The sequence below is a fragment of the Eurytemora carolleeae genome, unplaced genomic scaffold (genome assembly GCF_000591075.1).
Source record: "Eurytemora carolleeae unplaced genomic scaffold, Eaff_2.0 scaffold401, whole genome shotgun sequence".
In the NCBI taxonomy this organism is placed as follows: Eukaryota; Metazoa; Arthropoda; class Copepoda; order Calanoida; family Temoridae; genus Eurytemora; species Eurytemora carolleeae.
In genome coordinates, this window is record NW_019396469.1 from 443080 (window position 1) to 467593 (window position 24514).

The 24514-nt window shown below is 32.2% G+C and overlaps 3 protein-coding genes across 13 annotated transcripts in view; all 3 read left to right on the forward strand.

Moving 5' to 3' along the window:
• LOC111703880 (uncharacterized) overlaps positions 1-1005 on the forward strand; it is a 6531-nt gene extending 5526 nt beyond the window's left edge. Inside the window, exons 9-10 of the mRNA XM_023475962.1 lie at positions 482-544; positions 783-1005. Of these exons, the coding sequence (XP_023331730.1) occupies positions 482-544; positions 783-836 (117 nt within the window). The 3' untranslated portion in view covers positions 837-1005. The remainder of the gene's footprint in view (positions 1-481; positions 545-782) is intronic.
• LOC111703876 (zinc finger Y-chromosomal protein 1-like) lies at positions 993-15021 on the forward strand. Of its 8 annotated transcripts, none has more exons than XR_002765701.1 (21): positions 993-1080; positions 1371-1445; positions 2876-2971; positions 3665-3707; positions 4590-4640; positions 6228-6297; positions 6619-6673; positions 7460-7520; positions 7874-7947; positions 8511-8628; positions 8914-9026; positions 9223-9306; positions 10080-10194; positions 10523-10622; positions 10870-10951; positions 11073-11135; positions 11497-11550; positions 12148-12225; positions 12612-12672; positions 13760-14199; positions 14296-15021. XR_002765701.1 is itself a non-coding variant. In XM_023475953.1 (20 exons), the coding sequence occupies exons 1-20, from the start codon at positions 1015-1017 to the stop codon at positions 13909-13911; spliced, it is 1611 nt and encodes a 536-aa protein (XP_023331721.1). In that variant the 5' UTR covers positions 993-1014; the 3' UTR covers positions 13912-15021. The 8 variants fall into 8 exon arrangements, 2 of the variants coding, with proteins under 2 accessions (XP_023331721.1, XP_023331723.1); XR_002765704.1 differs by having other exon boundaries at positions 13760-14177; XR_002765702.1 differs by having other exon boundaries at positions 13760-14160; positions 14262-15021.
• LOC111703878 (histone acetyltransferase Tip60) overlaps positions 14985-24514 on the forward strand; it is a 15452-nt gene continuing 5922 nt past the window's right edge. For 3 of the 4 annotated variants that reach the window (XM_023475958.1, XM_023475957.1, XM_023475956.1), the window contains exons 1-13: positions 14985-15073; positions 15515-15598; positions 17366-17473; positions 17998-18076; positions 18545-18672; positions 19179-19268; positions 19520-19641; positions 19842-19921; positions 21242-21336; positions 21646-21717; positions 22910-22960; positions 23532-23591; positions 23920-24011. In XM_023475958.1, coding sequence (XP_023331726.1) covers positions 15026-15073; positions 15515-15598; positions 17366-17473; positions 17998-18076; positions 18545-18672; positions 19179-19268; positions 19520-19641; positions 19842-19921; positions 21242-21336; positions 21646-21717; positions 22910-22960; positions 23532-23591; positions 23920-24011 — 1109 coding nt within the window. In that variant the 5' untranslated portion in view covers positions 14985-15025. The remainder of the gene's footprint in view (positions 15074-15514; positions 15599-17365; positions 17474-17997; positions 18077-18544; positions 18673-19178; positions 19269-19519; positions 19642-19841; positions 19922-21241; positions 21337-21645; positions 21718-22909; positions 22961-23531; positions 23592-23919; positions 24012-24514) is intronic. The other variant, XM_023475960.1, reaches the window with a different exon arrangement.

Below are 24514 nucleotides of genomic sequence, written 5' to 3' on the forward strand. Positions count from 1 at the left end.
GGGGTAGTCTTTAAAATATATTATTCCCCAGTTTATGAATGTTTGTTTCGAAAAGCCTTCAGGGATTTTTAATTAGGTTGTTATTTCATGTCGTCGGGTTCCCATGCAGATTTACTATTATTTTTTACACTGACAGGCTTTAATCCTGTCTGACCTGCTAACTACATCCTTTGCATGTCATGGGGTGGAAGGGTGTACATAGGCTTTTGTGGCTTAGCTCATTCTCTGACGGGTTGGGTTCTCATGGATGGGGTTGATTATTTTAACATATGATAAAATTTTTAGAATTTCGGGGGAAAAGAAAAATTGGTCCTACGTTTAATATTTTTCCCCAAATAATTTCAGTTATTTCCTTCCAAAATCATCTATTTTCCCTAATTCAGCGGGAAAAGGCAATTTTTTTTGACACTCGAGCAAGCATATATTTTTAGAGGGTGGGGTAATGATTTTTCAAGATAATATACACCCCTGTATAATTCAGGAGTTAAGTTATGATGTGAGGAAGGAAGATGTGCAGAAACTTCTTCTCTCTGGGATAATTCAGGTTAAAATAATATAATTTTAATAAAAGCCCGTAATTTAAAAATAAACCGGGTTTAATTTTGAAAACCCCTGTATCGGTAACCTGGTTTCATGAATGTGAAGCACTTATAATTTTATTTTAAATTACTTCTTGATCACTCACTAAATGCTCATAGCGGGGGCTACACCAACTACTCTCCATACTGATTCTCCAGTGAAAAACAAAAATTCGTAAAATTCAGTATTATTTCATATTTCAGGAGAAGGAAGATACAAACTTTATCCAGTTGGTTGACTTTACCATGCGATTCTAATCAATCAATCAATCCAACATGAAAACCTATCAAGGAAACTTAATGATGATGAGTTGAGGATCGTGCATATTTTAAACAGTTTAATTATTGTGATTTTACAACACCTGAGATACCTGGTTTTTACGCTTTGATACAGAAAACAGTATTTTATTTTCATATCTTTTCAGAATTGTAAAAAATGCCCCCAAAGAGGAGAAAAATGGACCCTTTTGACGTTATTGACGAGTTTCAGCCAGACTCGGAGGTTGTTAAAAAAAATAATGGTTAAATCACTGAAAAGCAATTAAAAACTTGAAGAAAAAATGCTATTTCTTTTTAAACGATTGGCCCAGAAAAGGAGAAATCGTCAAATAGTTTTTGTTTTTGCTACTGTTCATTAAGATATTTTGAGATGCGCGCAAAAATATTTCTGGAATAAAGGATGGAAAGACCCCTTACATTGTTAATACTTAATTTTATATCTCCATTTTAAAAAATGGATTTTTCTTGTCATTTTTTGAGATAACTATTTTAGAAATGATCCTGATTTTCTAGGATTCTGAGGACATGTCCTGCTTTAAGTTGTTGGAGGCTGGGATGACTTTGAAGACAGTAGATGACGGAGGACAGGTGAAAATATGACCGAGGTTCAGGACTCTTCGTGCCGGTGTAGGGTTACTTTTTGGTCATTGACTCTGCGCAACAGAATTTCCGCGGCAACCGTGCTTATTTTTCTGAATGGAAACAACTAATCAAATTAAACATTTATCTTATATCGAAATATCTTTAGTTAAAAGATGTTAATGAAATTTAAACTATCGAACACATGCTTCATTTATGATAATATAATTTACTTTTCTCCTGTCATATAGCCGTATACTAAAAAATGGACGCTTGCATATTGTAATTTTTAAACCAATTCAACAAAATTTTAGATTAGAATAATTTGTTTTATCTTACCATACATTAAAGGAGGTCTGTCCCAGCAAATGATGTTTGCGACATGACCCTGATTTCAATTATTTTTCAAAACGAATTAAGGCTAGTTATTTTACAATATTTAAGGGTTAGGTCCAAAAATCGTTCTGTTGGAAAGAAATATTGAAGCTAATAAAATGATCAGAAAGANATCTAATTTTAAATTCGCTGTTGGCACAGGGGTTGGGTGTAAATACGAATATTCATTATTCTTTCGGTTGATTCAGGAGAACTGCAGGTTTTAAGTGAAGAAGTTGATAGGCTCCATGTCTATTCTCTCTGCCCCACCCCCATTCTCCACCATGCACCACCCAACCTCCCTCCTTCTTTCTAATCCCGTTTCCTTCCCTCTCCCTCCCCTCTTGTCTATTTGCTTACATTCAGAAAATGAGTGCAGTTGCCAAGTAGAGACTATGCACATTTTTTAACGATGACCAAAAAGTAACGCCACGCGGGCCATTATGGCTGTCGAGACATTTTATCTTCAATCGGCCTCCATCTTTTACGCGTTCAAGTCTTTGTACTTACTTTTATGATACCCCACTCTTTCCTAAATGAGAAAACTTAAAATTTAATTTAAAAATCTCGTATTTTTTATTTATTTCTTTTATTATTTCTCTTTTTTTTCAAATTCTACGAATAATAATAGACTTTAATTTTTGACAATTTTAGGTCTTCCTATCTATCTATCTATCTATTATTCCTTCCTAATAGCACGAATGCGAAAGGTACACCCCCCCCCCCCCTGCTATCCTTGCATCCTTCTAGAGTGCATGGATCACAGAAATAGCATGATATGTGCAAATGATACTGGAATGCCCAAGTGGAAGTAGCCCCAACTACCGTGACCGAATTTATCGTTTTAACATCATGCATTAGAGTAATCACTCTGGATCCATAGTTCCATCAAAGTCTAAGTTAAAATTGTTTTTGTAAAAAAGAAAATACGTGGGGAAAAATCGCTGAATATTTTAAATTTTTCACATTGATATTTAATTTCATTTTTGCAAAATAAGTATGCAATAAATATTTCAGACTATACTAAATTCGAAGAACTTTTCAAGTAATAAGTTTTCATTAAGGAAGTACAAATTCATTTCGAGCGGGTGAGTGACCTCTCTGATGATCATGACGAGGAAGAAGAGGAGGAGGTTGACCTTGAACATAATGATGTAAAGGTAGTTTAAATTTCTTTGTCGATTCATTTTATGAATCCCTTCACATAATTTCTTTGTCGATTCATTTTATGAATCCCTTCATATAATTTCTTTGTCGATTCATCTAATGAATCCCACTCTCTATATAATTTTAAATTTATCATATAATCTATTTGTCGATTCATTTTATGAATCCCTTATCTATAAATCGATAATGAATCCCACTATCTATAGAACTTTATAATTTATCATATAATCTATTTGTCGGTTCATTTTATGAATCACTTCTCTATAACTCAATAACTTATTATAAGCTTATTTATCAATTCATTTTAAAATTATTCGTTTCATCTCCTGAATACCCTTTTTTAAACACTCAGTTAACCGGGAGGGAGATTCTCTCTGTCAGCATTTAAATATGTATTTAATACAACTGTTTTGCAACTAGCTGACAAAAGGAATCAGACCGGTGACATGGCTCAAATTTGGTCGTGTGTCCGACGTTAGGATTTAAACTATGTCAGGCTGAAAAGCCTTCACCTATAGGGGATTGTGATGGCATACCCCTTGTAGGTCAAGGAGCTGTTGGACGCATCCCTAGCTGTATGATATGATATGATATGATATGATATGAAATACAACATCTTATATCTTAATAGAAAATAAGCAAGAAAAAGGGTTTGTGTGAACTTGTAAAAATTTATTTATTTCTAGGTTGAGAATCTAAGAGAAACCAGTCCGCTTAGAACAAGTATAGGAAAAAAATTCAGACCTTCCCTCCCCCCCTCACCCGTTTAAATTTTTTGTTTCACTTTCAATTAACATTAGTTAAAAACTTTTATTTGGTATAAAGTATAAACTATTCATATCTTATTCTTATGTATACCTTGAGAACAAATTTTTTAAATATTACTGTCTCACGGGGACCATCTTCTTTATTATATACTAGTTGAAGGGACCGACGTTGCCCGTGGAAAAAAATTTTGAAAAAAAATTCGATTTTTTTTAGCCTAACCCCGGCCACCCACAAATGTCCACAAGCAAATTCAGCCCAATCGGTCCAGCCGTTTGGCCGGCTATACGCATTAAGCAACATATTTATACGAATGTCTTGTTTTATTATACGGATATATACTTTGCTTGTCTGGGTGTCTGTTTGTTTTTTGTTTGTATCCAATAAACGTCAAAACGGCTAAACCGATCGGGCCCAGGGAAGGTCTATGGATGATCGAATTTTCAAAAATTTACCAAAAACAAAACTCGATTTTTGAAAATTAAAAAATCCACGATTTTTTTTTATAAAATCCGCGAAATTTTGTTTTGGTTTTGTTTTACAATGTATACAAAGAGAAAATGTTTACAAATAATATAGAAGATAGGCGCGAAGCGCTCTAAAAGCCTAGTTATTAATGGAGAGGAACAATACCGAAACCTCGTAACCTAAAACTCAAGTTCCAATCATCAAAACATTAAAAGTCTGTTAGCACGACATATTTCTTACCTGAATTTGATCAGTGCCAACAAAAATTCCAATTTGCTGGTTTTTTAACACCCTAATTATTATCTCCCTCAGGGGCTTCATTTTTAAAATCATATTTTGGACCCCTCTCTCATAGGTCTAAATTTTGTTTTTACTTAGAGCCTGACCGTTTAATTGATATACAAAAATCCTCTCACGACGGAACCATAGGAAAATAAAGATTACTTTAAATTGACATTTACATCGGTTTTAATATTCTTTCAGTTATTGTATTTTAGATATCTTCAAAAATAAGTGATCTTTAGTTGTAAACACATTTTTGGAAACTCTGTAAAGAAAAGTTTTTATTTCTAATTTCAATTCACACTCCATGGTAAGAATGGTATGTCCGTTTTACAAGGGTACCATTGAACACTTTGTCTGGTAAATATAAATAAGCTATCCATGTTTTTTGTTAAACCCGTGGCTAGTAAGACATTTTGTAATATCTCTTTCAATATTAATAGCAGCCGGTTCTATTTTTGAATGTAAACTCATATAATTTGTTAGGAGCAGAATATGAAGTCAGATTGTCGATATCTCTTTCCGGAGTCTTGGAACCTTGATAAGTGACCTCCGTCGGCTCCGATTTTTTATCTCCGGCCTCGTTGGACATAAATAGCCCTTTTTTTTAAATATATACTCCCAATGACCCCTAAAATACACAAAAAAAAATTTTATAGAAAGTTTTTGATGTCAAAACAGGGTGTCAAAAATTGCGTCATTTTTTAATTGCAAAAAATGCAAGTTCTGATAAAAAATATCGGAGTAAAAGAAAAGATAAAATATTATTTATATCATTATCTAAAAATTTCCGGAGTAAAAGAAAAGATAAAATATTATTTATATCATTATCTAACACATTGATGAAAAAAAAAATTCAAAAAATTAATTTTTTCTTGGGCTACGGGGAGTTAATACTTTTTTTTTGGACACATCACCCTTTTTAGGCATATTCCTCCTTGACTTCATTTCCTGCTCCTAGGTAATCATAAAACATTATTTTTAAAATAAGAACCAGCCACCAGGGAGGAAAACGCCTAAAAAGGGTGATTTGTCAAAAAAAAAATGTAAGCACGAAAAAATTAATTTTTTGAAATTTTTTTTTTCATCAATGTGTTCGAAAATAATATAAATAATATTATGTCTTTTCTTTTACTCCGATATTTTTTATCAGAACTTGTCATTTTTTGCAATTAAAAAAAAATCAAAAAAAGCAATTTTTGACATCCTGTTTTGACGATCAAAAACTTGATAAAAAAAAATATTTTTTTTTGTGTATATTAGGGGTCATTGGGATTATATATTTAAAAAATGGGCTATTTATGTCCAACGAGGCCGGAGACAAAAAAATCGGAGCCGACGGAGGTCACTTTTTAGAGGTTCCAAGACTCCGGAAAGAGATATCGACAATCTGACTTCATATCCTGCTCCTAACAAATTATATGAGTCTACATTCAAAAATAGAACCGGCTGCTATTAATATTGAAAGAGATATTACAAAATGTCTTATTTGCCAGGGGTTCTTTAATTATTTTTATTTGGGGGAATCTATTAAAGTATCTTGCGCATTTGTGCAGAAACAATAAGAAATAATTTTTTGAATTAAACACTTCTTAAGCTAAAAAACGACCATATCTATCACATTATTGATCAGAGCATGCCCATCCTATTTATTAAATGGAGACACTTGAAATTAGGACGTTACTTCCTTTAAAGGATTATTTTCTGATTTTATAAATCATTTTATCCGTACAGTTGTTATTAAATCCGAAGTACAAGCAGTTCAACAAGAGCACATCTGCCCTAAATCAAGCTGTGGAATAAGGTAAGAAAACAAGTAAAATCTAACAAAAGTTAGAAAGTTTAAAATGGGAAAACAAACTAGAAATTAAAAAAATAGCTAGACGATGGCTTTATAAAACTCTTTGCGTCTACAAAAATCCTCTATTTCTTAACCTTGAACTTTTATACGGATACCAGAAGGATGAAAAAACTCAATTTTACTTTTGTTCTGTGATAATTCCTGGAAAAAAATTTGGTTGATATATCAAGTTCAACGCAATTTTTTATTAGTCTTCCAATTCAGTATTGCTTCTTTTTGTTATCTAAAAGTGTTTTTGAATACCGATGGATTTTATTATTTTAGATTTTCAAGTAAAGCAGAAATCCATAAGCACGTCAACACAGTTCATATTAAAAAGGTTAGTTTAAAATAAATACCTTACGAATATTAATTATTTAAAGAGACTCCATTTATGGAATGACATGCCCAATTCACAACGGTATCCTTAAAACCTTTAACGAATGAATAATATGAAAAGAATCTTGTTTTTCTAGCTTCAAAAATGTTTAATTTTAACAATTTTAATTGTCTCCATTGTTTCTTTATTTCCAATCCAAAAGTCACTTTTATTTAAAAAAATCATAATTAAAAATTAAAACAGAATGGGATAAATTCCTCATTTTCGGGCAGATTTTGATTGGACCTTTGTGAATACCACTTTAAATTATGTCTACTAATCTCTTAAATAAACATGTCTGCAATATTTTTTATTTTCCTCAGAAATGTATATAGGTATTCATTTTTGAATATGTAGGCGAGTTGAGTATTTTGATTCTAATTGGTCCAATAAACAGAAATTGTGTATTTTACACGGAGCCCATATACTTTAATTGATTTAAATGCTACTTTTGGCTTTATGATCAGATGAAATACTCAAAAGATTGTTTAATTGCAGTGCTTAGGATCCATTTTATGGGATGCGGATCATGATCCTAATCATAGATTCGCTCGGAAAAAAATGGATCCAAATCCGTAATTTGATAAAAAAACGTTTAGATTTGTGTTTGGAGAACAAAATTTTTTTTTCGACAGGATTTGATTGATATTTTATGCCCCATTGGATTCGCATATTTTTACGGATCCGGATCCTAAGCACTGCTTAAATTTCGTCTTCTATCCGTTTAAAATCCTTGATTTATTGAAGTTTGAAGAGGAGACGGAGAAAACATTGATAATATCTGAAGATCTTTATTCTCCAACTATAGGTACAATTTGCTAAAAAGTACTAGTTTATGAAAATTTTAGAAAATTAAGATTTGACTTTAGCATGTTGTATTTTTTAACTTTTTCACAGGCAAAAAACCACATTCCTCTTTATCCTTAAAAATCCTTAAAAGATAATTTTTCCCAGTGAGGAAAGAGAGTTTTGAAGTTTTTTTTTCTCACTAAATTAATTATAGGGAAATGTAAATGGTTTTTAGTGTAATAAGTATCCCATTGGTGAAAACTTTCTAGTTCATAATAAATATTTTATTTGTTTCCTAAAGATGTAAATTTTTTAAATACAGGAAAATGACGTTTTGTCAAAAAATCTTTTTAATGATGATTTTACTTTTAGAATGTATCAACTGTAATTTCCAGTCAACCCAGCCTGATGAGATGGACTCGCATGTACTCAACGTTCATGTGAAGGTGAACACGTTCTAAATTATTTAAGAAACAATTTTGCTCTAATATAACCAAATAAATTAGATTTTGCGAGGGAAAAAAACATTCTTACTTATATCCTATCGAAAATTAAGGTCCTTTAATTAGAGCTAGCCACAAGTACATTTTCAGAGTTGAGACTTCCCTAAAAAATATTTTTTGTCACCTCTCCCCAATATCAATACTACATTTTTTCTACAGTAATTTTTGTTCTTAATCTCTCAATGTTAGCCTCATGAGGAAAACACGAGAATTTTTGGGGTCCAAATTCTCAAACTTCAGAGGATATGTGATAAATGGGACCTTTCCCTTTGTATCGATTTTGAATATAATCTACAGACCAATCATGAAGAATACTTCTGAGGTAGATCTACTAACATAGTAGTGTACTGTACTTTTCAAAAGTTATGTACTCAAAATTCATCATGAGGAAATATTTTGAGGGAGAACGGGAGGAGGGAAATTTTTAAGAAAAATGTCTTTCTAGAATTTTGCAAAAATTATCGTTTTGTTAACCTCGTTTTTTCAAACCTAATTTTTCTGTGCAGGATTCCCCAGATGATAGAAGCAGCCAAGGTTGCATCTATGTCGAAAATCTTGAAAACTCGAAACAAATTTTTAAATGTCCTTCCTGTGACAAACTCTTTGGAAAAAAGCAAAATCTAGGTATTCACTATTCATCTATATTTCACAACAAAAAAAATTTAAATAACGATAATGAATTTTTTTTATTCCTTTTGTTTTTACAATGATGATGTAAGATTTTCCAGAATCTTTCATGATGGATTTCCAAAAAACAGCAACTATTTTAAGGTCAAAGTTAAATTCTGACTTGCCTTAAACCTTTCATGACCAAAAAAGTATGGATCTGATTCGTTCAGTCTCGTTTATTGCATGCAATCAAACTATAGACAAGCTAATACAAGAGAAATACATAATGATTATTTTCAGTGCGGCACATCCGTGAGAACCATTCCAGTGCTGCTAGCTACTCCTGTTCTAGTTGTACCTTTAAAACCAGCAGTTCAAACATTTACAGGAAGCATATAGCAAAATGTATAAAGGTTAGTTAGTACACAGTTCAGTACATGCAACTTTGTTCTTGATATAAGAAATAAACTAATTTCCAAAATAAATATCTGTACATAATCTTTTTATTCCTATTCATGTTCCACTCGCATTTTTTTACGCAGCAAACACGATTGAAACTAAATATTAGAACAAAAACTACTTTATTTAATAATTTTAAATTTACTTAAGATCAATAGACACTATGGTGAAATGCATCCTAGCAGTGATTCAGTGTATAGTGAAGCCAGTGTCATCAAAGGAGTTAATTACAAGGAATAATTACTCATCTATCAATCAATAACATTTTTATATAATTATCTTCTAATAGCTTGGGATGTAATAAATCTAGGTCCCGAGATTACGCTACTCAAAGTCTAATTTATTCTCACAAACTCTATTTCTAGCCAAAACTCAAGGCTTTCAATCTCTAGCCAAAACTCAAGGCCCTCTGTACGTCCGTATAACACAACGTTTTATGTAGAACTAAATTTATTTATATACAGGTAAATCAAACTGACCGGATTAGCCGGTCAGGGTCACATTGAAACTAGATAAGATATATTAATAACATGATAATAAGGATCGTGATAACCATTACAACAGAAAATGCTACAGGGACACCCGCTTTGTCTTGGGATCTTAACAATTTTTAAAATCAAGCCAAGAACAGTTCCGTGCTTGTAGTGAGTAAACCAATCAGTATTTGAAGCAAATCGGTGAAGGGGTTCATGAGTTATGATCGGACCAACCAACAAATAGATATTATTATTTTTTATAAATATGAACATTAATAAGTTGGGCCAGGAACTTCTTAGCAATTTCCTATAAATAATAAAAAATTGCTCAAAGCTCAAAATTTAAGTCATTTATGTTGATAAAGCTTTAGGCTTTAGCTACGTAGTATAAAATGACCCTTCATTAATTGCATCATATGAATCAGTGTTGTTCTAAAACGTCAAAAAAGAATGCAAACAACCCTTTAACTCTTTACTTTAGATTTACCGACTGATTGAATAAATGATTGATTGACTGATGATAATGATTAGTGTGTGTGTACCTGGTGCGAATATAAATCTAATAAATACTCCCACGTCAAGAAGCATATAGATATATATCATGAGTCTAAATCCAATTATCCTTGCAAAGAATGTGTTTTTGTTGGTAAGTAATTATTTAATATTTATAATGATGCAGTGGGGTTACTGAACTAAACCGGGATGTATTTTTGGAAGGGGGCGGGGGATACTGTGTACAAAACCTCTGTGTTTATACCATTTCTTTTTTTTCTAATCCATGTTTAATTATAACTGAACTAAAAACGAATTATTTAGCAAGGTGTGCCAATAAGCCTTTTTTATCTCCGCCAATGTCTAAAATGTGCAGCTTTTTTCGCGGTCTTAAAACCTTACCTCAGTTTTCTACTTGCATTAATCTTATTCTTAATCTATCTTATATTTAACGTTAATGTTTAATATTATTCTATGTTTAGGGAAGAATGTTGATGACTACGCCAAGCATTTTAATTCATTTCATCGGACGGATGATTACAAACACGCATGCACCGATTGCAGTTTCAAGTGCACCAACAGGAATCCACATAGTTCTTCAAAAATCAGCGAAATTTTTTTTTTTGGGGGGGGGAATTTTTATGTAGCTTACTTGACTAAATGTTTTCCTTATTTTCCACAACAAATTGACTAGTCATTTAAAATTATGTTCTCTATCCCTTCTCAGGAAGATTAATTTAATTAATTAATTAATTAATTAATTAATTTAAAACCGGTTCTTCCTTTATGAACTGTAAAAATTATAATTACAATTGTGAACAATGAACAGAGCTGACTTACGGGCGCATTATATTGAAGTACATAAGAAGCAGCGACTTTACGCCTGCAGGAAATGCAAGTACAAGGCTCAGGTAGCAAAATAAACCATCCGGTGATTGCTTATTAAGTGTTGTTCAATGTTCTTGTTTCTTATTAGCTAGAATCTTGATGATGAGAAAAATATTTTTTAAGATGAAATATTAATGTTTTTAGGATGTGATAACGATCAAGAAACACATTGCTAAAACTCATTCAACTTTCATATTCAACTGCAAGGTAGTTAATTATTTAATATTACATTAAAAAACGTACCTTTTTAACTTGTCTCTGATCAGTAATGTAGAAGATATCGTCGTTTTTCTGGTTTGAAAAGTGGTTTATTATAACAATTTCCTCTATTGAAACAATATTCTGCAAGTTACTCATCTAGAAAAAAACAAATTTGAAAGAGTCTAGCATGGATAAACTTAAAAATTCTAAATCAAATGAAGTTTCTAAGGGTACCGTTGAAAATCGGACATACCACAGTTTATGAAGTCACTTCAAATTATGTCTACAGTCCGATTTAAGAGTTTTAGGTCTTGTTCTTTATGAGTACCCCCTGACCCCTGTTGTGAACGCATAGTAATTGTTTTAGGCGTGTAATTTCTCAAGCAATTTGAAGAATGAATTCAACAGACATTGTTCAGAGGTAATAAACTTAATCTTTCTCTATTTTATAGCGATGAACCAACTGTTCCAACTAAATTATGCATTCAACTCCACTTTCTCGTGTCAAAGTTTTCGTCCTTCTCCATTTTGGCAAATCTGCACATGCGCTTCTATTATTTAGCATGGTTTGACGATAACGAGCATAAAGTGTTGAAGATCTTGGGGGGAAGGGGTGGGGTGGGTAAAAAAGTGGAGATCCAATTATTTTTATTTATCACACAATTAACCAAAAATGTAATTATTTTCTCCTAAACATCCTTTATTTTCTCGATTTCAGCGAATAAAACTCTAAAAAAAAAGTTGAGCTTCGATAAATACAAGGATATATTTTTTGAAGAATTGGGGGTTAGAAGATCTGGCGACTAAAATCCTAAAAAAAAACAATTGGTTCTCCGTGCAAAAATACCTAAGATCAGCATAAAAAAAAATATTAATAGGAGGGTGGTTTAGATAGGGATGAACTGTTAAAGCTGGGTTATCCAAATGCCAACACTTTGTTAACAATAAAGTGTGTATAAAGACTTTTGTATTGTTATTGTCAACATAACTTTGATTTTTCTTTATTATTATTGTTAAGGTGCATGGTGATTGTTTCCAGCTAGGTGATATGTTCGGTAGTCAGATAGGACAGGAGATGCAGGAGATTGTTGAGCAGGTAAACTTATTAGAAAAATTAGAAAATTCCCTTCTATTCCCTTCTATCCTAACCTAACCTATCCTAACCTATCCTAACCTAACCTATCCTAACCTACCTTATCATATCATAGCCTAACCTATCCTATCCTATCCTATTATCCTAATATCCTACTCTTTTCATTTTCATTTCATTGTATCCTTTGTTATGCTATTCTATCCCATTTTATCCAATTCTATTTTTTTCTATCCTATATAGTCATATCATTAGAATGGCAATCCGTTTTAAAGTTTTTAGAATGTTGTAGATTGTAGATGAATGTAGATCTCTGAACTAAATAAATGAAATCACTTTCTTTGGAAAATAATTCAAACAGAGATATATGTTTTGACCTATTTGTTGTTTAGGTGACAGATATTGAAGAGGAGGAGGTCCCAGAATCAGAAATAATGGAAGAACAAATTTTCGGTGAGTGGTCACTAGTCAGCATATATCTATATAACAAAACAAGACATTCCTATAAATGTTCACTATAGCTGGCCAAAAGGTTGGACCGAATGGGCTGACATTTTTCGAGGGAACCCAGGGGTAACATATGCTAAAAAAAATTTTTTTCTCAAAAATCTTGTTTTTTCTTTTTTATAAGTTGTTTTTTTTTAAATCCACGGGAAACGCTGGGCACTTCACAGGGGCGGATACAGGATTTAAGACAGGGGGGTGCAAGATTTTTTAGGTACAAAAAAATGTGTAAATAGGAACAAAAACGTTAAGCGCCTCAGGCAAAAAAAAAATTTTAACCTGAAGGACTGAAGACTATAAAACTAGATTTTTAACTTATCACACATTATAGTTTATTAAGATAGATATTTTGCCTGTTTTACATTTTGTTTTTGAGAAGCTATTCAAAACAAAACAAAAACTGGAGGTATAAGATTTATATGTTTGATTTAATCTATAAATAAATGTAATACGGAAAAATTTTTGAATCATGAATAGTCAATACTAATTTTAATACAGGGAAAGAAAGGATGTAAATTTTAAATGCTTGTCAAGATCAAAAAGCTCAAATCTTCAGTTTTCCCAAAACTAAGATTCGAAAAAAACTTCCTGCCAGCTTGAGGATAATTAAAAACAACTTCTTCTAAACCAGACCATATTTTATATTTAATTTCAATTTGTCTCGTTGTTACTTTTTGTATTATTGTATTGACTAATGTTCCTTTTTTAAAACAGAGTTCTTTCTTTTTTAAGATTTTTTCCTAAAATCTCATGTTGGTTAACTTACCTGTTTTTGTTCCTTATTTTAAGAACGTCTTTTCTTTTTATCTATAATTTGATCAAACAGGTTCTTGGTTTTGTCTCAAATACCATAATTCCTTCGAATAACTTGATAAATGGGTACAAACGATAAAGTAGATTAAGAAAATTATTGTATCAAATTGAAAACATTTTTCCTTTGCGTTGCACCCCCCTGAGATATTTTTGCCCTCTTGTCAGACANTAATTCTAAAAACTATTTACCCCGCCTTTTGAAATGATTATTTAAATTTTACAGAGGAACAAATACTGGAGGAAGAACATATTCTCCAAGATGAAAATATTCTTGATCATAATCTTGGTGGAGATGAGATCGAAGAGACTGAAGAACTAATTGAAGAGGAAGTTATCTCAGATTTCTACGAGGGTTCTGTTATGCTTCTCTCATAGCATCTAGATGACAAGCAGATGTAAAATTAATAGGACAAATTTCTGCAGCAAAATGTCGGTTTATTTAATACAATTCGATTTTCTTTTCTGAATGGTGCAAATTGTGAATATAGTTAATGCAACTCAAGACTCATTTTTAAAACAAGAAATCTTTTTGAGTAATTCAATTTTAAAAGTTATGAATATGAGAATACCAATTATGATGATTATTGTTTAATAATTTGGGATGCTTTGTTATTTTGCTAAGAGGTTAAAAAATATATTTTGTAGAAAGATGGATTTTAAAAAGTTTTTCAGAAAACATCACTTTAAAGTCTGTTACTTCAGATTTTATTGATGTTTTTCAATAGATAAATATTCAGTCTCGGAACATGTTTATTTTAGGGTAGCTGCTGGGGGCCGGGTGGGAGAGAATGGACAAAAAAAATTAATCCATTTAAAGTTCTTGTGATTGAAAATAAGTATTTTTAGTAAAAAATTAGCATTAACAAGAATTTAGTCCAAGTTTGTTATAAAACTTGAATTGAATTTTAATTTTGAGATTTTTTTTAATCATTATTGAACTGTTTAAAATTTCAAATTTCGTCCATTATAAAATGTTTGTCTTTTCGTCTTCATTGTTCTATTCCAGTTGACCACCCTAAATGTGTCTAATGTCAGAAAGCAAGATTATAATTGTAATGGTTATGGCTAATCAAGGAATAGGAAAACTATATACAGCACATATATGATGGTTTTAAGACGGATTAATTATTCTTCTGCAAAGCAAAGGCCTGATGTATAAAAATTCATCAACAAATTTCCATCTCGTTAAATAATTCCTTTTTTTACTTTTAATTCTTGGTATTAAGACATGATTATGAGGTTCCATAAAAATGAACTTTCTTCTTCAAGTGATTGTAGAATTGTTCTTTTCTTATAATCTCAGAGTAAAAAAGAATATTTAAATAAGATCAGATATGTATGGCTAAGTTGTAAAACTATTTTTCACAACAAGTAAAAATTTATTTAAATGTTTGCGTAATCAACAACAAGGGGAGGGGTGGTATTCTTCTAAAGTATATATAATTGTGATTCTATTTTGTATTATTAAGATGAAGGTATTTTCAGGAAAATGTCGAGGATTGAAGATGTTCTCAGCATTATTTCAGATGGGCTTCAGGTATCTTATTTTTTATTTAAGAAGAAATATCTTAAAGCTATTGTGATTTTGTATTAAGCATGATACCCCTTGTTTACGGTGGGGGCCATAAAACTGTGGAATGTGAAGACGATATTTTCCCTTCACTCTCCTTTAGATATGTATAGGGATGGTAGACAACGCATGTCAAATTCACAACAGTACCCTTTAAATCTTATTCCGAGTAACCTAAGGAAATTATCGTTTTCTCTCCTGAAAAGTACTGAATTCTGTCAAATTCCCTCATTGTCTCTGCGCTGCGCAAAGTAATCTCTATTAAGATATAATTTAGTCAGGGAAACGTGGATTTTTCATTTATCCTTAATCTGACCAAAGAGCAAGGTTATGAGTCTGACATAATTCTATATATATAGGATCATTTGAAATTACGTGTACCGTCCCTTTCATGCTTCCAATGTTAAGGCTGTCACGGAGGGGTGTAAGCTTCCAGTGCGAATGAAGAATTCAGAGGAATGGCCGAAAGCAGAAGTAATTAGTATACGCCAGGTTAAAACTTCAATATTTACGGTTTTAATGACAAGTCAAATTCTGTTTAAAGGAAAGTGTCCGGTACACTTTCCTTTAATTAAAATGTTCTAGTCCCCTTGTATTTTAAACCTGATGCTTTAGACCTTTGAAATTTTAAACTTTAGCTATTTAATCTAGAAGAATTCATTGTTAGAAAAAGCAAAAGTAAAAACCATTCAGTTATTAGGATAAACATAATTTAAATGATTAAGTTTAAGTTTGATGGGAGTAATCAGTTCCTTTGTCTAAAAGTTTATGCTATTTGTCCTTCTGTCAAAAATCGTACGTTTTATTAAAAAACGACTACATGGACATTGGTCAAAACATTTTATGCACTTAGAATAATACGTGGGGATCTGAGATTGGTAGACTGTCCCAATGTCGGTTGTCCATTGAAGTGAAATTTTCATTTTTGATTTAGTACAATCATCTTGAATTTGAAGTATGGTGGAAGTAGGACATCCTTAGGGCCTAGAAATTTGATTTGATTTGATTTGATTTGGTTTGGTTTGGTTTGGTTTGGTTTGATTTGATTTGATTTGATTTGATTTGATTTGATTTGATTTGATTTGATTTGATTTGATTTGATTTGATTTGATTTGGTAGTATGATCAGAGTATGGCAGTAGGATCGGAGTATGGTAGTAGGATCAGAGTATGGCAGTAGGATCGGAGTATGGTAGTAGGATCAGAGTATCGTAGTAGGATCAGAGTATGGTAGTAGGATCAGAGTTTAGTAGGATTAGAGTAGGGTAGTAGGATTAGAGTCGGGTAGTAGGATCAGAGTATGGTATTAGGACCAGAGTATAATAGGATCAAAGTATTATAGTAGGGTCCAAGTATAGTAGTAACTAGTAGGACTAGAGTATGGTAGGATTAGAGTATGGTAGGATTAGAGTATGGTAGGATCAGAGTATGGTAGGATCAGAGAATGGTAGGATCAGAGTATGGTAGGATCAGAGTATGGTAGGATCAGAGTATGGTAGGATCAGAGTATGGTAGGATCAGAGTATGGTAGGATCAGAGTATGGTAGGATCAGAGTATGGTAGGATCAGAGTATGGTAGGATCAGAGTATGGTAGGATCAGAGTATGGTAGGATCAGAGTATGGTAGGATCAGAGTATGGTAGGATCAGAGTATGGTAGGATCAGAGTATGGTAGGATCAGAGTATGGTAGGATCAGAGTATGGTAGGATCAGAGTATGGTAGGATCAGAGTATGGTAGGATTAGAGTATGGTAGGATTAGAGTATGGTAGGATTAGAGTATGGTAGGATTATTGTATGGTAGTATCAGAATATGGTAGATCGGAGTATGGTAGGATTAGAGTATGGTAGGATCAGAGTATGGTAGGATCAGAGTATGGTAGGATTAGAGTATGGTCTGATCAGAGTATGGTAGGATCAGAGTATGGTAAGATTAGAGTATGGTAGGATTAGAGTATGGTGGGATTAGATTATGGTAGGATTAGAGTATGGTATGATCAGATTATGGTAGGATTAGAGTATGGTAGGATTAGAGTATGGTAGGATTAGAGTATGGTAGGATTATTGTATGGTAGTATCAGAATATGGTAGATCGGAGTATGGTAGGATAGTATGGTAGGATTAGAGTATGGTAGGATTAGAGTATGGTAGGATCAGAGTATGGTAGGATCAGAGTATGGTAGGATCAGAGTATTGTAGGATTAGAGTATGGTAGGATTATAGTATGGTAGGATCGGAGTATAAAAGTTTAATTTGAACAGGTGAAAGGTGTGTTACAGTACTATGTTCACTATGTGGATTACAATAAGCGACTAGATGAATGGGTTACTGAAGATAGACTTGATACAAGGAAGATAGAATCTGCACAGGTTAGTAGAATATATAGTCACTAGTTACTCTTAGTAACCTATAGATTGAGTGTGGCATTTTATTACTTATGATTTTTTATTTAATGAAAATTGTAACCAGGTGTTAGTTTGACCACATTAGTAAGGGGGCACATGGGCAGCAATTTTGCTCTATTTCTATTAAATAATTTCCAAATCTTCCAAGAGCAATTCTGAGTTTAAGCATTTTTCGAAGTGTCTTCTTTACACGATTAATATAAAATGGGGCCGGCTTAATATTCCTCGCTACTCATTAAATCTAGTCACCTGAATTAAGTTTTTATGCCCTGTGCAAAAGATATTGAGATTCGACAATGAACGCATGCTGTGTGCTGCATGTTGATGCGCTGCGGCTTGAAGGGGTTCCATGTTGTGTTCCCTTTCAGATCTTTCTATTATATATTTCTATCTGTGCTAGTCTATGATGTAATAAATATAAATAATTGGGTTGCTTACGTTGACACATTTTGATAGATGTATTTAATGTTGATTAATGGTTTATTTAGGGTAAGGATGAGAAAGGTCATAATAACACCTGTCACACAACAGGATTCAACACACCAAAGAAAGCAACAACATTATCAGGTTTGCATGTGTACATGTCAATTATGGGTTTAAAGGGACTGTAAGCGTAATTTAAAGTGCTCCTCCATGCAAAGATGGCAATGCCCGATTTACAACGGTACTCGTAAAAGCTTTGTCTGGTCAAGTATTATTAACGTTTATAATTTGGAAAACTGATTATTTTTCAACAAAAAGTGACAACAATAAAAAAATCTTCCACAATGTGATTCTTTACATCTTTGCATCTATGGTTACTTGAAATTACACTTTTAGTCACTTGAATGAATTATTCTGAAAATTATACTATACCATACTAATCCGAAAACCTAAAAATACTAAATCCTCTATATAGGTAAAAGTATTTTTAGGTATTTTTTAGACATTATTTTCAAGTCTAGCATCATTTAAAAAATGATCTCCCATTTTTAAATACGGCAGATTTTATCGTCTAAATACAATTAATATTTTTAAAATGTATGTTTTGTTTAGCAAGTGTTAGTAGCTCTAGACCACCATCTCCAGGTGGCGAGGAACCACTAATTACAGGGCCCACAGTTCTCCAGGTAGGGCTGGGAACTGGTGAGCAACCGCTGATAACAGGACCAACAGTTCTTCAGGTAGGAGTAGGAGTAGTAAGGAACCAGGGATACCAGGTCCATCTTTTCTCTAGGTAGGATTATAAGTAGTGAGAACCAGATAGGACAAACAGTTCTCAAGATAGGACTAGCAGTAGTGAGGAACTAGGAATAGATACCAGATCCATATCTTCTCCAGGTAGGACTAGGTGTAGTGAGCTTTGTATGATCATTGATCAAGACTGAATGAGATATCAAAGCCATTTCTTTTCTTAAATTGATTATTTTTATTTGTGGTTTCTTTATTAAAGGAACTTTCGGGTTTCTGCTCCAGAAACAATGAGGAAACTGTCAGAATGAAACAGTTTTTAGGCTTTAAAAAACGACTATATCTCTTTATCTTCATTATTGATCAAATAATATATAAAGGTGAATCCCTAAATGGAGGGTCACATGAAATTACAACTTAAGACCCTTTAACCTTGATCTTCTAATGTAACAAGGATCCTAGTAAAACATAAATACTAATTAGAGAAATATATGTTTAGGCTGCTTTACAGAAGAAGACGGCTAGGAAGCGCAAATCCCAGAACAGCATCAGTGCAGATACACCTTCTCAACCCCAGGATGTTAACCAGGTACTTAAATAAGTCAAATTCACTCGATTATAAGTTCTGCAGGACCCCCTTCCCGCTATGGATTACCTTACAATGTGAAAGAACTAGTTTTATTGTACTGGGCTTGACAATATTGCTTCAAGTATTAAATTGCTTCCACTGATAATAGAAATTAGAAAATGTCTTAGATGTTTGCGGGATTTTATTCATGTTTTATACCTTATCATTGTGCATCAACTTGAAAAATGTTCAAATTTGTTTAAATTTTTAAGTCTTCTGAGGATGTTATTGATGGAGGTGAGAAGAAGGATGGAGATAAGGATAAAACCCCTAGCACACCTAGACTAACAGGATCTCTAGCAGCTCCAGGAACACATGATGATGCCATTACAAGGTAGGATTAGGAACCCCTAGCACACCTATTAACAGCATCGATGAAAATTTAATTTGGGAAGAAAAATGTATTAATATGCAAACAATGTATTTTTTAGAGATTAACTTATATTAGGAAAGAGAGGAATTTTTACTTAATTTTAATTTTTTGATAGGGAAAGAAAGAAAAAATATAGATATTTCTTTATTTTTTGTATTAAGGATGAAGAATGTTGAACTAATTGAACTGGGACGACACAGAATCAAACCTTGGTACTTCTCTCCCTATCCGATAGAACTAGGAAATCAAACCTTCAACAGTTTTCTTTTCGTCAGTTTATCATCATTATTAATTAAATACCCTCGGGTTTAAATGCTTTGGGCTGATATAAAAAGCACTAGATTTAGAGTAATCTGCGGAGTTTGTCACATACTAAAGATGAGCCAACATTCTGAAAATAATTCAGTTGTCGAAACTTGTAAATCCAATGAGAACCTTGCGGGATTAAATAAAAGTTAGAAAGATGGTTAAAGGGAGTGACCGGCAATGTTTGGTAGTTGAACTGAGTATGCATGCAGTATTGTGGACAAATTTTATAGGATTCATTTGAGACATGTAAAACGTTTCTACGACGTATATTTACCGAGTTTTAGCGCAAAGTCGACATCCAATATCATGAATTTGGGTGGGTACGTTTTCAGAATCGTTTTTTTTTTATTCTTATAAAGCGACGACAAAATATGTAAAATGACAAAATTCTACAGTGAACTAATTAGTTGTTTAGGAACAGGTTGAGGAAAAATAAAATTGACTCTTATCATCAAAAATTATAATAAGAAATCTTATTCAAATATTAGTTTCTATAATCTCTCATTATTCTCAAAGATTTTCTGGAATTTTTATTGAAAAGACAACATTTGAAGAATTTGTAGAAATCTGCGAACAAATTCATAGAAAATAAGAAATTCAATGTTATGATGATAACGAAATAATTGATTTCTAACATTGATCTAATGACCAGTTTCTTTTGAGAAATTTGTTCCTAAACATCTAATTAGTTTTTTACTTCATTTTTCTTCGTCGTTATTTAATGATACAAAAAAACTGATTCTGAAAACGTACCCACCCAAATTCATGATTTTGAACGTCGACTTTGCACTCATACTCAGAAATTATACATCGCGGAAACGTTCTATATGTCTCAAATGAATCCTAAAAAAATTGTCCACAATACTACATACTCCGTGCAACCATCATACATTGCCGGCCACTTTCTTTAAATGTTCCTCATTGTCAAAAATCAAAGTTATTTATTATGATGTTTAATTTTTTAATTCCTTTGGATTATATTTTATATTGATAAATTGATTAGTTTGTGGTTTGTACAGTAACCCTACCTTGTATCTACATCTGTGAGTTTTGTCTCAAGTTTGTCAAGTCTAGAATTGATTGGTTTGTGGTTTGTACAGTAACCCTACCTTCTGTGAGTTCTGTCTCAAGTTTGTCAAGTCTAGAATTGATTGGTTTGTGGTTTGTACAGTAACCCTACCTTGTATCTACATCTGTGAGTTCTGTCTCAAGTTTGTCAAGTCTAGAATTGATTGGTTTGTGGTTTGTACAGTAACTCTACCTTGTATCTACATCTGTGAGTTCTGTCTCAAGTTTGTCAAGTCTAGAATATGCTTGGAGAGACACCTGGCTAAATGTAATCTAAAGGTAGGATATAAGCACATCACGATTCTCGTTGATCCAAATGTCCGGGTTTGATGGTAGTGAGCGAGTAAAAACATTTTTGATCCATGCTTTTATTCTTTTTCATATTTTTGATTTGGCTCATTCAAATTGGTAATGTCAAAATTATGCATAGATACTAGTACGAGCTCATGTCTCCTCCAGTTTAGATTTTACATCCAAGAGTCAGAAAATCAAAGTTGTCTGATCAAAACTTTGATTGTATTCTTAGCAGCTCTTTATACAATAGTAATCATTAATTTTACGTTGATCTATTTTTTATTTTATTTTCAGCATCCTCCTGGGAATGAAATCTACAGAAAAGGATCCATCTCTTTCTTTGAAATTGATGGTCGTAAAAACAAGGAAAGATATACATATTATATTCTTATTTTATATTAAATTTTTTCTCTTAAAAGGGGTGACCGGCAATGTATGGTAGTTGAACTGAGATTGCAGTATTGTAGAGATTTTTTTTAGATTCATTTGAGAAATATAAAATGTTTTAATGATCTATAATTACTGAGTTTGAGTGCAAAGTCGACGTTTAAAATCATCAATTTGGGTGGTTACGTTTGAGAATCTTTTTTTTAATTTTAAAATAAAGTCGACAAAATTACAGTAAAAATTTTAAAGTAAACTAATTAGATGTTTAGGAACATATTTCTCAAAACTTTGTCAGTAAATCATTGTTAGAATCAATAATTTCGTTATATCCTTAAATTGAATTTCTTATTTTCTATGAATTTGTTCGCAGATTTCTACAAATTCTTCAAATGTCGTCTTTTCAATAAAAATTCAAGAAGATCTGCAGAAAATCTTTGTGAATAATGAGAGAATATAGAAACTAATATTTGAATAAGATTATTTATTTTCGATAATTAGAGTTAATTTTTATTTTCTCAACCTGTTCCTACATAACTAATTAGTTTACTGTATAATTTTTGTTACATTTTTTGTCGTCGTTATTTAATAATTAAAAGAAACGATTTTGAAACGTACCCACCCAAATTGATTATTTTGAACGTCGACTGTGCGCTCAAACACTGTAATTATAGATCTTTAAAACGTTTTATACTTATCAAACAAATCCTAAAAAATTTCTCTAACATACTGCAATCTCAGTGCAACCATCATACATTGCCGTCACTCCCTTTAAATCAAGTTTTGGGGAGAAAGGTTCATACTAAAAAATATTCTCTTAAACTTTAAATTTTAAAAATAGAATTAAGGAAGTAAAATTGTGCAATCAAAGAATAATGTACAAGGTTCCGAAGGTGCTTCTCGAACCTCTTTCTTGCAATAATTGTTTATTTTAAGATTGACTTTAAAAGCAGCCACTTATTCTTGTAAAACATTTCATTCGCCGATTTTTCAGTTTTTAATAATTGGCTTTCCTAAATTTTGTATGGCCAAAAACCTGCCCTGGGGCGATGTGTCCTCACAAATATTGGGCCGAGTAGATTAGCCGTGTTGACAGTTTTAAATACAAAGAGTCAAGCTTCATTTATATTTATTATTTAGATAGTGTTTGTAAAATGTATATTCCTTGATATAGATTTATGCGCAAAACCTATGTTTGCTTGCTAAACTTTTCTTAGATCACAAGGGAGCCACCCAACTCGATAAATCTGCTGTTAAACATTCATTCAATTGTTAGCTCTAGTGAAACCCATAAAACTGTGGAATAGGACGATCGTTGACCACCTGTAACCAGTGCACTTGATGTTTTAAAGCAGTTGCTGTGTTTCATGATCATTGGACCGCTTAAAATTAGTTTAAGTCTTACAGTCGTCTTCCTATTTAACAGTTTGATAGATTTATTTATTTATAAATATATTTGTGGGTTATTAACTTATTGTTCTAATGTATATTCACTATTCAATTACCTCAGTCTAAGCAAATGGAAGTATGACATACCTAAAACGGTCTGGGGTTGGAACTTTTGTGGGGAGTATTGTTAATCTTGAAGTCTTGATCTCCAATGTTGGCACTAAAATTTTAGGATGAATGCTTGATGCCTGAATTAAAGTCAACCCTGCAGAGTAAGGTCACCATGGGACGTCAAAAAGGACCTTATGTCTGCTAAAGCTGGAGATCAATGCTTGATTTAGATCTGGTTTGATTGGATGGTTCACCCTTTCTGAACTTATTTTTAAAGTTGTGTGCTGTATGGTTAGACCCTGTACTACGACACAGATCCTTTCCTCTTCTATGTTATGTGTGAATGCGATAGCAAGGAAACAAACAGCTATTAGTTTCATTTTTTATAACCCCCTCCACCCCTGATTTGGAATGTATTTTTGAATACTTATTAATTTATTTGTTCCAATGCCACAGAGTCCTTATGAATACTAGAGTCTTCATTGTGGATTTTTTGTCCCCACAAAGAGATAAACATTTCATTCATTTTAAAAATTCCTAACTTTTCTCTCATTTGTTGAGTGCACATTTTAGATATCCATAGGAGTTAACTTGATATTAAATACAAAAGATACAGATCAGCGCTCAAGGAATTAATAATGTTAAAGTTATGACCCCCCAACTTAAAGCTGTTGATTGTGCCAGGGTTGTCATATTGTTGGATATTTCTCTAAAGAGAAGGAGTCAAGTGAAGATTATAATGTTGCCTGTATCCTAGTTCTTCCACCATATCAAAGGTAAGACAGTACCAGTGTCCTTCATCAGTTCACCCCCTGGCTCCTAGAGAAGTTCACACCATTTTAACACAATTCTAAACATTAAAAGCAATTTGATAACATTGAAAAATTGTAGAGTTACACAAATAAATGCCTTAAATGTATTTTTTGGAGGAAAGCCCTAAAAAAGTTAGTAATCCTCAAATGTTGTTTTCCATACAAATTACAGGGGAAGAAAGTTCCAACCCGTAATTTCGCATTTAAATTTTTAATGGTAATTGATTTCATTTTAGAACATGTCACAATTTTGAGACATTTAACAGATTTGAATCAATGATATTTTCAAGCATTTACACAATTTGGTAACAAAACAAGTTTTTTTGCATACAGTAGAATTAAAATAATGAAACAATAAAAATGTAAATAATTCATTATGTTCTGATATTTCAAAATATAAAATAGTAATAAATTGAACAAAACAATGCTGGAAATGTTTTATTGAAAATGAAGGAAACTTAAAATCA